Genomic DNA, 13,826 nt, shown 5'->3' with positions numbered 1-13,826 from the left:
AAAAAATTTTTCGACTGATACTTTCGATTTTGGAAAAAGCTTAACAAAAAAATTCAAAATGCTCAACCGTATTTACAAAAGTGATTTTTGAATATTTAAAAAACAAACTTTTTTTTTATAAAAATTTTGAGTTACCCCGTTTTGCCCCTCCTTCCCCTATATCGATAATATTGTAACTGCAAATTACTTTTATCATAGTGCGTATTTAAAATGAATTATCGTTTTTTAATTTAATTTAATGACATTAATAGACTTGTAAAGTATTCAATTCTTATGGGAAAAGTGTTGAATTCAAATTTCTAATAAATTTATTTATTTTAACCAAAATTACTTAAGACAAACTAGTCTTCTAATTGCTAAGATAATTTTTCTTTAGCCAAAAACAATTTGTTGCATCAAGCGTTTAAGAATATACTGCAAATTTGCAATAACCGGAAATGTCGAAGAATTGGAAAAAGTAAAATATACACTTTTCTGATTGAATTTTTTCATTAGGATTCTATTAGAAAATATACATTTTATATTTCGATCGGTTTTGATCAAAATCGATCGAATTTCTATTTAAAATATTTTTATGTATATTCAAATATTTATTATAAATACACAAATAAATTACATACTTTTAATACCTGTTACATTCTAAAATAGTATTTTTTTTATGTATCTCATATGCATATAAAATAATTAGTTAATATTTTTAAATATTTCAAATTTTCGCGCTTTTATTTAAATATTTTCCAAAACAAATAACACATGTACTTAATTAAAAAAAAATTTTTTGCTTTAAGCAAGATCGGCATGCTAAATATAATGAACAAATTAACACATGTCCAGATATTTATTTACAAATTATTTAAATATTAATATAGTTTTAAAAAATTTTTAAGATCGTACCTTTTATTGATGAAATTTTCTAAAAAAGGTGATTAATTTATCAAACGGTTTTGACGCAATGATCATTATCATTGAATATGAATGAATTAATTAATTAATTAATGGGGCCTGATTTAGTATAAGAAGAATAATTATGCTCTTTAATACATACGATGTATTAACTTGTTGATATTATCACATATATAAGAATTAGAGTATAAAATTTACTTCCGGTTATAAAATTAATAAATTTTTTTTTTACTTCATATACGCATTATAAAGTTTGTATATTGTTAAAAAAAAATAATTAACGTGTATGTATATTTATTTATAACATGAAAAAAAAAATTTAATACTTTTAAAATAAAAATTTGAAATAATTTAATGCAGTCTCTAAAACAGAATTAGGAAAATTCCCTAGAAAATTGTGAATATTCACTAACTTAGAGCTATAGTCGTATCACTTTTTAGAATAAATGATATCCCTATCAAAAAAATCCATATGGGAATCTAGCCAAGACTTCTATGTGGTTTTTCACATGGCGTTTGTGGATAGGACCCTTTCCCCTTCATGTGGCTTCCTATAGGAATATTAATCTGATATTTTATTCATATACGTTTATCAATAGACGATAGTCATAGAAATCCAGATACCCTGGATTCCATAGAAATTACTTGTATAGAAACCTAGATTCCTATAGGAATTTCCGACAAAGAAATCTATAAATCCATTTCTATATGGGAATTCAGGATGGTAACCATTATAATTTTTGATGGTAATTGTTACCATCTGGATTATAAATATAACTATTTAGAATAATTATAATCATAAACTCTAGTTAACATACAGGATTGTAACAATTATTATAAATATGGTAAATATTACAATCTAGATGATTCATACAATCATCTAGATAATATTTACTATTATCTGACTGATGGTAGAAATTTTTACCATGACTAGATAATAGCTCCTATTATTTAATTTTCTGATTGTATGGGAATCCAGAGACCCAGTTTCCTATGTGGATTTCCTACATGGGAATCTAGGTATTCAGTTTCCCATGTAAAGTTCCTACATGGGAATTCGAGTATTCATGGTTTTTTACATGGATTTTTATATAAATCCATACACTCCTATATAAAGTCCTATGTATGTATCACATAGATATTTTTTATAGGGATTTTATTCCAGGAAAGTTTATAAAAACACATACACTTTTTATGGTATTTGTATCAATAACATGACACTTTTTGTTAATTTTTCTCATTCCTAATCCATACAATATTTCCATATGGATTTTGACATACAGATTCCCATGGGAAATTATCATAAAAATTCTCATGGAAATCCGTAATATTCCCATATGGATTTGGTATGGTGTGGATTCCCATAGAAACCCATGTGAGAATTTATATCATACTCTATGATGGATTCCTGTAAAAAACCATATGGGAATCTAAGCTGGATTCCCATAAGAATTTTTATTGATAGGGTATTTACTATTAATAAAAAACGCTTATAATAAATTGTGGTCAAACTGAATATAAAAATAATTTAATAGTTCATTGAATATATTTATTAAGTTGTCAATATAATAAACGTATATATATATATATATATATTTTTTTTTTTTTTTATATTAATCAATAGACTATAAAACATAAATAAAGATATAAACTATTAGCATAAAGATGTATAAACGCTATTTAATTTGATAAATCATGCATAAATAGTATTGATATTTCGAACCTTATTAATAAAAAATATATCATTTAAAATAGCTTAATAATTTGCTTTGTACGTTAATCTCTTGTCTTAATGTAAAATAGCTCATAATATAAGCTATCAGTAATTACTCCTTTGAAAAGCCTTGTCTAGGAAGAAATATGATAGATACCTTTAAAATTTTTTATATAGATATCACATATAACAGCAGTTGATAATAATATATTTCAATTTTATGAACAATATATAAAAAAAATTATTGAAATTTTGGTATCACGTTATTTTTAAAATTTAATTAAACATTGTGACCTTTATATGGTTCATATATTTTTCCTTCACGATTTAGTGAGTAGCCGAATTTTTCACGAATCAACTCGTGGTAGAAACTGTATACTACAAGCCAGACGTAGACGTAGAGACCTAGAATAATTATTTGAACATTAATTATTAATTTTTTTTTTTTTTGATATTTCATTTATAATTTGCTGTGTCTGCTCTAGACTCGCACATGAATCACGACCGCGAATTTCGGTCGTGGGATTCCGTATGAAAAAGCAATGTGTAAGCTTTAGTATAAGTTTAAATGGTATAGTAAAATATACCGATACTGCACGGAGAGAAAGGAATAGTAATGATTACTTTGCTACATAGTAACCAGACTCTTTTTTTGTAAAATGGTAAATAATACTATGTACACTGTGAAAAATTCCAAACAAATTTTACTATGGGTACATTGTAACCCCGGACCATAAGAAAACTGGTACAAAATTTACAAGCGTCCCATAGTAAACGTATGCGCATAGGTCCTAATCGTGTCGTCTGCGCATACCGTAATATATTTGTTTTACATGTTAATCTATAAGTATTACTTATAATAGGGAATATCAAGGAGCGCGAACGTGAAGATCGGAACCATTTTTGCTCTTCTTTCGCGAATATCGCAGGTTTTTATGGCGTGAGTGTAGAGCAGGCGCTAAGGTAATATAGTAAAAAAAAATTAGTTACCCATAAACAATGAAATAATGAGGAAATTCACGTACATCGCTGTTGCTGGCAGTGGATATTGCAATGTAAATATTATTATACCAATAGAAGCTGCGAGTTCACCCAATACGTTAGAGAATGACAAACATACAAAGGGAAACACATAGCTTGCTTTTCGCTGTAAAAAAAAATTTTTTTATCATTATTATATGTTTGTTTTCTATTTAAAAAATTATACAGAAAGGCTCAAAAAAATTCCTTCTTTTCCACCTTTAACTTTCAAAAATATGCGCAGTAAAAAAAAATTCCCTAATTTAGTAGATAGAAGATGTCTTTAACTCTATAAAATGAATGATTTCCTAAAAAATGTTGTCTTAAAATATGAATTCATAAAAATCGATAGCAAATATAAAAAATTTGGAAATTTCAAAATTCTTGCGCGTCCTTTTAAAATTCGTATTTTTAATAATGTTATGCCAGTATAAGAACAATGAATATTTTTAAAAGTGAAGAGGGGGGGCTTAATAGTTAGTTTAATTATTTATTAAAGTACCTTAATAGTTCCAATAATAAGTAGCGTAGATAATATCAACCAAATGACAAAAAATGCTATGACAGTTGCGATAACACCTTTTATAACAAAGTATGTACCCATTCGAAATTCGGGATTTGGATTATCTTCAATGTGATTTAAAGCAACAGTTTGAAGTATTAATAATGATAGTCCAAATAACTGAAAGTAAAATTTGTATTATATTATATTTCATTCTCTATTAAATGAAATTCTACTAAATAGCAGCAAACAATTTATTATTAATTGTTATCAATAAAATATATTGTGATCTAATAATAATAATGAATTGATCATTTTTTTGTGGTAATAAATTCTATGTTTATTGTGATAAATTGATAATTACTAACAGAGTTATTGTAAGATACTTACCAAACTTAAGACCCCTATGATTATGCTACCGATTTGTAGCGAGCAGCACCCACAGAAGGTTTTAATTTGCATCTGTGGATAAAGATTTTTAAAAATAAATAAAATAAAATTTTAGTTTTCGATCATAATATTGTCTGTTTAAAAAAATATTATTTTGGACATAACGTAAATATTTTTTTTCCATGTGTGTTTTCGAAAATGGAGTTTTCATCAGATCTAGATGTTTTGAGGTCCTAGAAAGCTATTTGAATATTTCCGGGTGGACCTTCGCGTGCGTGCGGATCTGTGTGTGTGTAAACTAATTTTTGCCGTACGTTATCTTTGGAACGAATCAACCGATTTTAACGTACTTGGCAGCAATCGAAAGGGCCCAATCGGCTAAGTAGCTCATAAGCTATACGAAACCCATACAAAGAAAAAGAATCGGCCCATTACTGGGTCGTGAATGGCTGCCAATTTTCAATCATCGGCCAAAGCTTGGTATCAAGAGCACTTGATGAAATCATTGGCCAACAAACGGCAGTTAATTGTGTGCCGTTTTTATAAGCAAAAAGACGGCTGCCAATGGCTCACCATGCACGGGCCAGCATAGTTAGCCATTCGTTGGCCAATCATTAGAAAACCAGGCATCGGCCGATCTGTGGGAAAATTTCGAAGCTCGGCGACTTTGTATGGGAAGTTGAAAATTGTTTGACTTTTAAGTTTCTTTCGTATAACTCATAAACCACTTACCCAACTTGCCTCAAAATGTATCCAGTGCTGTCTTGATGCTCCCTTTCGATTGCCGCCATATTTTAAATTGTGAAATCGCGAAAATAATTTTATTTTTACTGCTTACAAAAAAATACTACTCAACCGTATTTATTTAAATAGTGTTTTAAATATTTAAAAATAGTAAATTGAAATTTTTATAACCATGTATAAAACAGTACCCATATGAAAATAACATATATAGTCAAAATAGATGTAAAAATATATAATCAATATCAGAAAATATATGTGGCCAATTTAAGTATATTTTCTGATATATTTTTTTTTTTTTTATTAAAAAATATAACATTCATCATATACGAGTCCGTATAAGTGTAGCGTATATAAAATATATATGTCAATCATATACAAAAAATATATTTTTATCATATATGAAAATATATATTCTTGTCATATAAGAAAACTATATTTTTTTCATACATAAAAATATACATTTCTATCATATACAAAAAATATACTTTGATCATATATAAAAACATATATTTATATTGTATATGGAAAAAAAAAGTTTCTTATTCGTATGACCAACTCCAATTAAATTAGATCTAAATTTTAATATACTCTTTAGATTGCAAATAAAATTTTCAAAATTAGTTAATTTGATGCGAATATATATATATATATATATATATATATATATATATATATATATATATACACATAAACTGAACATGATATATGCTGAAATATAACAAAGAAAATATATGGTGCCATATATAATATAAATTATATGCTATCATATATTTCATTTCATATAAAAATTTTATATTTTTTGAATCCAAAGGCAATATATCAATACAATATATTATAAGGTAAATGTAAATGTATATATATATATATATATATATATATATATATATATATATATATATATATATATATATATATATATATATATATAAATGTATATAGCTTCATATAAAAAACATATAAGTTACATATATGGAATACATATATTTACTACTGTATATAATTTTATATTAAAGCAGCCAAAATCGCTATATGATTTTTTATAGTATACAATATACTATATCATATATTTTTTTGTTGCAAACATATATGATTTTATATATTTTAACTATATATTGTTTTTTCATACGGGTAGTAAGTAAAATAAGTTCTTCGAGTATTTTTATACACGAATACACATATCAAGTCTAATTAGACTAAATATTTATAAATAAACTTATTTGAAAATGTGCCGTCAGTGTTGAATACTAATACGGTAATTTGAAGGTTAAAAAAAGTTTGAATATTCTTTTTAAGTAAGAGGTCTAAATTAGCTTTTATAGGACTATATCTACTCAGAATCGAAATGATTACACTACTATGCAATAATAAAATAAAATTTCCATAGAATCGACACAAATGGGTCAAAAACCGCATAAAAACCAAACCTTGTAAAAACAATTTTTCCTAAAAATTCCGAAAAAGTTCTACATGTGCACAGAAAAAAAAGTTATCTTAAGTGAAGAAAATATTTTTGAAGACAAACGATTTTGGGAACCAAGTCAAGATTTTCTTGAGTCAAGAGAATTGGTTAAAAAAAATTCGTCTTGGTTGGAGAAGATTTCTACTTTATCTGAGAAAGTGTGGGCCTCCAAAAAAATTTTTTTGAATTAAGAACATTTACCTTCAGTCGATATTTTTTTTTCTATGTGGAGTTTTAAACTTGAGACGGACTAGAATTTTATCTAGAAATTTATATGAGCGAATTTTGAGTAATAAAAGAACTTTTCTAAAACATTTCTCAAAACGTATTTTTACAATATATTACCCTAGTTCCGAAAAAGTTCGAAAATCTCAAACTTGGAACTTTTTATGCACTTTTTATTTATTCTAATGGAACTATTGGTTTCGAACGGAAAATTTTTTGAAACGAGGGTAAAATATCGAAAAAAAAAATTTTTGGAGAAATATGGTTTAAGAAAGTTCTTTTCTGACTCAAAATTCGCTCATAAAGTTCTAGATAAATTTTTTTTTCTATCAACATTACAAAAGTTCAAAAAAAGTTACAGTAAAAGTTCTGTCTCAAGTTTAGAAGTTCCACATGTCGAGCTTTTTTAAAATTTTTTATAACGAATCTTTTTTGCAAGAGTTGGTTTTTATGCGATTTTTGACACATTTGAGCGGATTCTATAAGAACTTTTCAATATAGATATTATGGTATCATGGTAAAGATGGACCATGTTGACCACCTTCAGAACTAGAAATGAACATATTGCAAAAATTACCATAGTCATAGTAATTTTTGTAAAATGTTTATGTCTCTTCCCGCCAAGTGGCCAACATGGTTCAGCTTTTCTATGCCACCATAATAGCATTTCAAATAACAATATAATGTCTCCGTGTACAAACAATAGTCATTGACGTTGTAGGAACATGAAATATTAAAAACAATAAAACATGACGTTATAAAAATAATTATATCCAGATAACGTCAAGGTTTACCGGCTATGTTGTGTCACGTGTTAGTGATATTAAATAATGTTATTCTTTTACAGGTTAACTGTAAAAATTTGTATTGTAAAAAAAATCTCTTCAGACTTAAAAGAAAATTTTAATTTTTTATTTTTTACTCTTGTGTAAATACTAAGTAATATATTTATGGATACGTATTGTCTGGCTGAAGTATATGTAAAAATATTTACGGATTTGTAATGTGTGACTCAAGTATATATATATATATATATATATATATATAAAGAACTTTGAGTTTTTGAAATATGATAGCATACAAATTACGATAACAACAACGATAATAAAACAAATCAATACACAGGAAAAAATATTAAACTTTACGTGTATGACGTAATTGTTTTTTTTTATTTATAATTGCATGTTAATAATTTTTATAAAAATTATATGGACATAATTAAAATAAAAAAAGTTAATAATTCAATTTTTTTTGAATTTTTAATATATGAAAAAAAAGTTAAAAAAAAAATGAATGTTTTTTAAAATGGCGAAGAGAATGACGATGTAGAGAAAAGAGAGAAACGCAAAAATAAAAATTTTGAAAAATTTTTCTTGAAATTTTTTATTTTTGAGATAAATTATAAGTGATAATATAAAGTGATGAAAATAGACGTTTAAAGAAAATCGATATAAACAGAATTAGAGCAAGTAATAATAAAAAAAAAACAAAAGGTTATATTGTTGAATGTTTTAAAGCAAATGCGATATAAATAATTAGATAAATAATATTAAAGTGTAATTACCTTGTAAGATGAAATTATTTGTCTTTATTAGTTATAAAAAATGATGAAAACAGTTGTTAGATATTATATTATTACGTATTATTCCACCGTTGAATAGTTTCGCCGCAATGCTCGCCAGAAGCTATTTTCTCATTTAAACGCGCAAGTGTGAGTTGCTATTTTTGAAATGCGCGTGCGCATAATATATTCATTCGTATGCACAGTCAAGTAGAATTCTTCAAATAAATCGGTGACGGTATGATATTTAATTACAATGCGCTTATGAATAAAAGTCATTTAAAAAATTTTTTTTTATGAGAAATTTTTATGTCACAATTTTATTAATATAGTTATTAATTATTATTTATTAAACTTATAAGTTAATATATATGTTTTTATATTTTATATTTTATAATTTAATCTGTAATTTTTGTGTTTTCTATACGTTCAAATAATAATGAATGTTTATATATTTTTTTGATAATTGATTTTGTTTTAAAATAACAATTTTTATAACCATGACATAAATCCGCCATATTGATAAATTTGAAAATAATTAAATCGTCTTTTTCATTTAGTAATTCATTAATCATCATAATGATGTAAAAAATAATTCTATGTTAATTTTTGGTAAAAAATTATGGAGTAACGAAATTGTTAATTATTCAAAATGAAAATGTGAAATTTAATTTTTTAACTTGATCCGGTTTTAGAAAACATTTAAAAAATTCTAAAATTCGAATTTATATTTATATTTTTGTTGTACGCATTAATGGAAACAAAACTGAACAAAATGATTGTTTATTAAATATATAGCAGCATATATTTTACAGTTATTATATCACAGCACATTAATGAAAATGATTAAAATTTTTTTTGTTTCATTTATTTTTTTATATTGAGTAGAACAACCCATGGGAGTACTTGTTGTGAATCCTTAGAAAAATTTTTTAAAATAATTTATATACAATACGCAAAAATATGACAGATGTTTCTGTTGTATTCATGTAAAATTATTCTATCGAGTAATACAATAAACATATATTTTTGAACTTACCTATGAATCATATTAAGTCTACTTAGCTGTTTCAAGTGATGATGCAAATATCATATTGATAAAATGTGCAATGACACTTGTTTAAACACACATACATATATACAATAGCCCAAGTAACTATAGTACCATATAAAGGTCACTCGCAATACCAAGACAGTTAATGATTTGATGCAATTTACTTCAAGATCAAGGATAATTTTCTTAACCACAATAACTATATACATACATAAATCCATAATTTTATTATTTAAAGCGTGCTTGCGTGTGAAATAATTATATAGATAATTTTAAAATGTAAGTAGACTGTACATATTTTAAAATATATTTTTGTTCTCAATAAAAAATAAATTTCTTTGTTTTATCTTAACTAAGCTGTTCCGTGATAATCGAATTTAAAAGTATTTTATGAAAAATTTTATCTATGCCCTTACCAATAAATCCGTTACACATAGAGAACTTTAATCAGTTTATATTGTAACGAAAGTGAATGATTATACATTATTAATTTTTTTTTTTTTACATATCAATGTAATTTTCTAAACTTTGTTACAGTTATTCGAGCATGATCTCCGTTTAGATCATTGGTGATTGGTATTGACATGACAACGAATAACTCAATTCGTATTGGAATTACTAATTTACTAATTGGGTCTTTTACCCAATACCAGATTTTCCTTACTTTTCGAACAAGAAATTGGTGGATAAGAGTAGTGCTACTATCACAAGTTCACAATTGACATCATATGAGGTTACAATTTCATTTCTGATGTTTTTCCGTCTATACCTCATTTTTCGGGCGGTGTTACTATGGTCCAAATAATGTTTCACAGCCTCTTAATAAACAAATTCTTTAAACCGCGTCAACTTGGCTAGTTACGAATTTTACTATGGTGTCATATTGGATAATTGCATCTTGGATGTTACACTAATGCGAAAAGTACTATAAGTACCCGGGTAAAAAAAATTATATATAAAAAAAGTATAATTATGGATGGAAATGAATAGTTAATAAATTATGTACATTTTTAGAAAATTTACTCACTTCAAGTATAAATTTTGTATTTTTATACTTGAATCATCACAGAAAATGAGGGCAGATGAGGGTACATGAGGGCACATGGCAGCATGTCTATACTTTTAATAAAAATAATTTTTTATTTGTAAGTTTAAGCTCAATTTTAAAGGAAAATTATCTTTGCGAAAATTGTTGATATAAATTAATGCTATGATGTAAAATAGAATATACTATATTATCTTCAAAAAAGGTACTTGTCATATTGCCGAATGACAAAGGGAAATTCGGGGCAGAATGTATTCGGGTTTGGAATTTATTACTTCTGAGATAAGTTTCTTACCAGGGACACGACGATTGGTGGGCGCGATCTCGTGGCGAGCATCGAACTACTCCCGCAGCTGCTGCCTATATCCTCTCTCCTACAAATTTTTCTCTTGATTTAAGCAACTTTTTTTTTTTTGGTTAAAGCATTCAACAATTTTTGCGTTTAGAGAATAGCACATTCTTTATTTTTCTAAAATTTAATTGATAATTAAATTTAAAAATTAAAATTAATTTTCTATAATTTTAAATAAAAAAATTTTCATTTATTTACTATTACAAGAATAATTAAAATAAAATAGAAAAAAATTGACAAGCGATTTAATGTAATAAAATTTGAGAGTAACCTTTAAAAAAAAAATTTCAAGTATTTTTTTTTACATGAAGAAAAATTAAATAATTTATAAAACACTGGCGGCAAAAATAATTTTTCTTTGTCTATTTTTAATTTCAAAACTTGTTAATAAATTAATCTGTACATCATTTAAAACAGAACTTTTGATAATGACATTTTTAGACGCCGTAAGAAAACCAAATAAATTCTGTATATATTTGTTTATAAAATAAGTGGTGTATTAATAAAATAAATTTATAAAAAATCTAAATTTAGATAAATAGTTTATGGGATTGGAGTCCATGGGATTGGGGAAATCGAGTTGAAACAATTTGGAAAACTTCAATGTCACATAAAAAAACAGATGGAAATTTTGAACAAAATATTAAAACTGGTTAGTTTATTTTATTGATAATAATCCAGCGTAAGCATCAAAGCATTGAATTATTATTTATATAGAAAATAAAAAATAATTAAAATTTTTTTTAAAGTTTTATCTTGGGTGGTTGTATCACGAATAGTTATTTCACATATTTACACATTAACATATATTTCAAATTTATATTCAATACTAATGTGGTGTCAAAGAAAAATGTTATTATCCTGGATGATAATCAGTGCATTCAAAAATTTTATTCTCGAAGTCATTGTATTTATAGTCGTGATATTGCTTTACATTGAAGGAAATATATCTGAGTTTTTATTTGGCACAGTTATTATCGACAAATTAATATCATTAGGTAACATTATTATGTATTATTGCTATAAATTTACACGAAAAAAAATGAGGCTTGAATATTTATATTTATTAGTTTGTAGTGTATTCTTGATTCGATATTGATATTTAGGGGAAGGGCGGTAGAGATAAGCGCGCATGCGCATAGTTAACTTTTTCAGTAAGAAGGGGCATCCGTTAACTCGAAAATTCTAAGAAATTTCCGCTCCTCCGTAAAATAACTGTACAAGTTAACGGAGTTCGACTGTATTGAGAATAAATTTAGCTTTGTGCTTCATATTACAAATTTACTTTTTATCATTTTATATAAAATTTTAATGTTCTATTTTTTCCGTGTAAAAATTAAAAAAAAGAAATATTTATATTATTATTATTAATATTAAATATTTTTACGATCAATCAGATCAAACACTGATTCAGGAACATCCTCGTTCCAGCTATAGCTTCCCACAATTGGTTTACCATAAATTCATTCTACATCAAGCTCAAGGAGATAGATCAAAGAAACTTAATGAGAATGAATCAGCGCACTCCACTTGCTTTCAACGTCATGATAGGATTGTCTATGAGACACCTGCGGTTGGATGAAATTGACAGTTTCCACATTAAAAAGCGACAAAGGTTCATAAGTGTCCCGAACTTGGAAAATTTAACTATCGATTCTTCGACGGAATTTGATGATGAGTATAAAAGTATCAGACCGTCTAAGTCATTAAATACAATATCATTGTTATCAGTCCAGTATCTTGATAACGGAGAAAATTTGTTCAATACAGATGACCCAAGTCTCACCATTTCCGAAAGGGTTTTGAAAATTCTCGGTATCTCGAACAATTATGTCGAGAATATTTTATCAAGAAATGATAAGAAATCAAACGGACGCGGTTACAAAAAATTCAAGTCATCAAATAATCCATTGCAATCGAAGAATATCATGAATACTAGCATGCAATCATCAGATGTTTGTTCTTCTAATGAAAAGAGCGCTAACATTGAAAAAAATTTGAATGCCGAAATTTATATCAATCCAACTTCCAGAGATAAATTTATTGAAAATTATTCCGAGTGGTCTGAGCAATGGACTATGAACAATATTTTGAATAAAAACGAATTAACTGATAACAATTTTTTTACAAACGTAGACAGAGCTATTTCAGTAAAAGATAATTACTGCCAGTGGTCATCCGACAGTGAAAGTTGTGACACTTTATCTCATTGTTATTTTGAAAAAAATTTATGTACCAATAAAATTTCAACTAAATCGAAATTACAAGAAGTAGAAGAATCGGAACCAAAAGTTGTTAATTCTAGTGATCGTAATATGGAAGTTATTAAACAAGAAAACGTCAGTGAAAAAGTACCAAAAAAAAATTATAATTTTATTGATGAATCTGTTGAAACGGTAGAAGATGATAAAATAATTTTTACAACTTGGATTCGTGATTTGATTTACGTTGAAATTTTGAAAAAAGAAGTCGGTTTATTTGAAGACAACAGTGACAATATTGCGAAGCGAATTGTTTTTAAAAATACTGGAACAGATTCAAAAGATTTGACGGAAGCACAGGCGCAAACGCAAACTGATGAAAAATGGCCTGGTGTTAATAGTAATCAAATAAATTTTGTTACTGTTAATAACATCAATTTACCTAAAGTTAATGACAACGAGTATTCTAAATATAGTTCTGATTATATTAATTTATTAATGAAGTCATCGGGTAAACAATCGTTTGAAATTACACGAGAACGGGAGGAAAAAGAACTTAAAGCGTTAAAAGCTTATAATGAGGCCACACTTTGGAAAGATAAAAGACTGAAAGATATGGAGAGACTGAAAAAAGCTCCGATAGAAAGTATTTCTTT

At 26.3% G+C, this 13,826-nt stretch overlaps 1 protein-coding gene across 1 annotated transcript; it reads right to left on the bottom strand.

Moving 5' to 3' along the window:
* Nucleotides 1–2,771: 2,771 nt before the first annotated feature.
* Nucleotides 2,772–8,661, bottom strand: LOC103569072 (lysosomal-associated transmembrane protein 4A). Its single transcript, XM_008546161.3, has 5 exons — nt 8,522–8,661; nt 4,530–4,601; nt 4,140–4,319; nt 3,608–3,764; nt 2,772–3,022 (listed from the first exon to the last, which is right to left on the bottom strand). Exons 2-5 carry the CDS (start codon nt 4,599–4,601, stop codon nt 2,898–2,900), a joined length of 534 nt encoding a protein of 177 aa, XP_008544383.1. The 5' UTR covers nt 8,522–8,661; the 3' UTR covers nt 2,772–2,897.
* Between the last annotated feature and the right edge of the window lie 5,165 nt (nt 8,662–13,826).

This window comes from Microplitis demolitor, chromosome 5 (assembly GCF_026212275.2).
Source record: "Microplitis demolitor isolate Queensland-Clemson2020A chromosome 5, iyMicDemo2.1a, whole genome shotgun sequence".
Taxonomy (NCBI): Eukaryota; Metazoa; Arthropoda; class Insecta; order Hymenoptera; family Braconidae; genus Microplitis; species Microplitis demolitor.
This window is presented reverse-complemented; position numbering and strand designations above follow the sequence as displayed.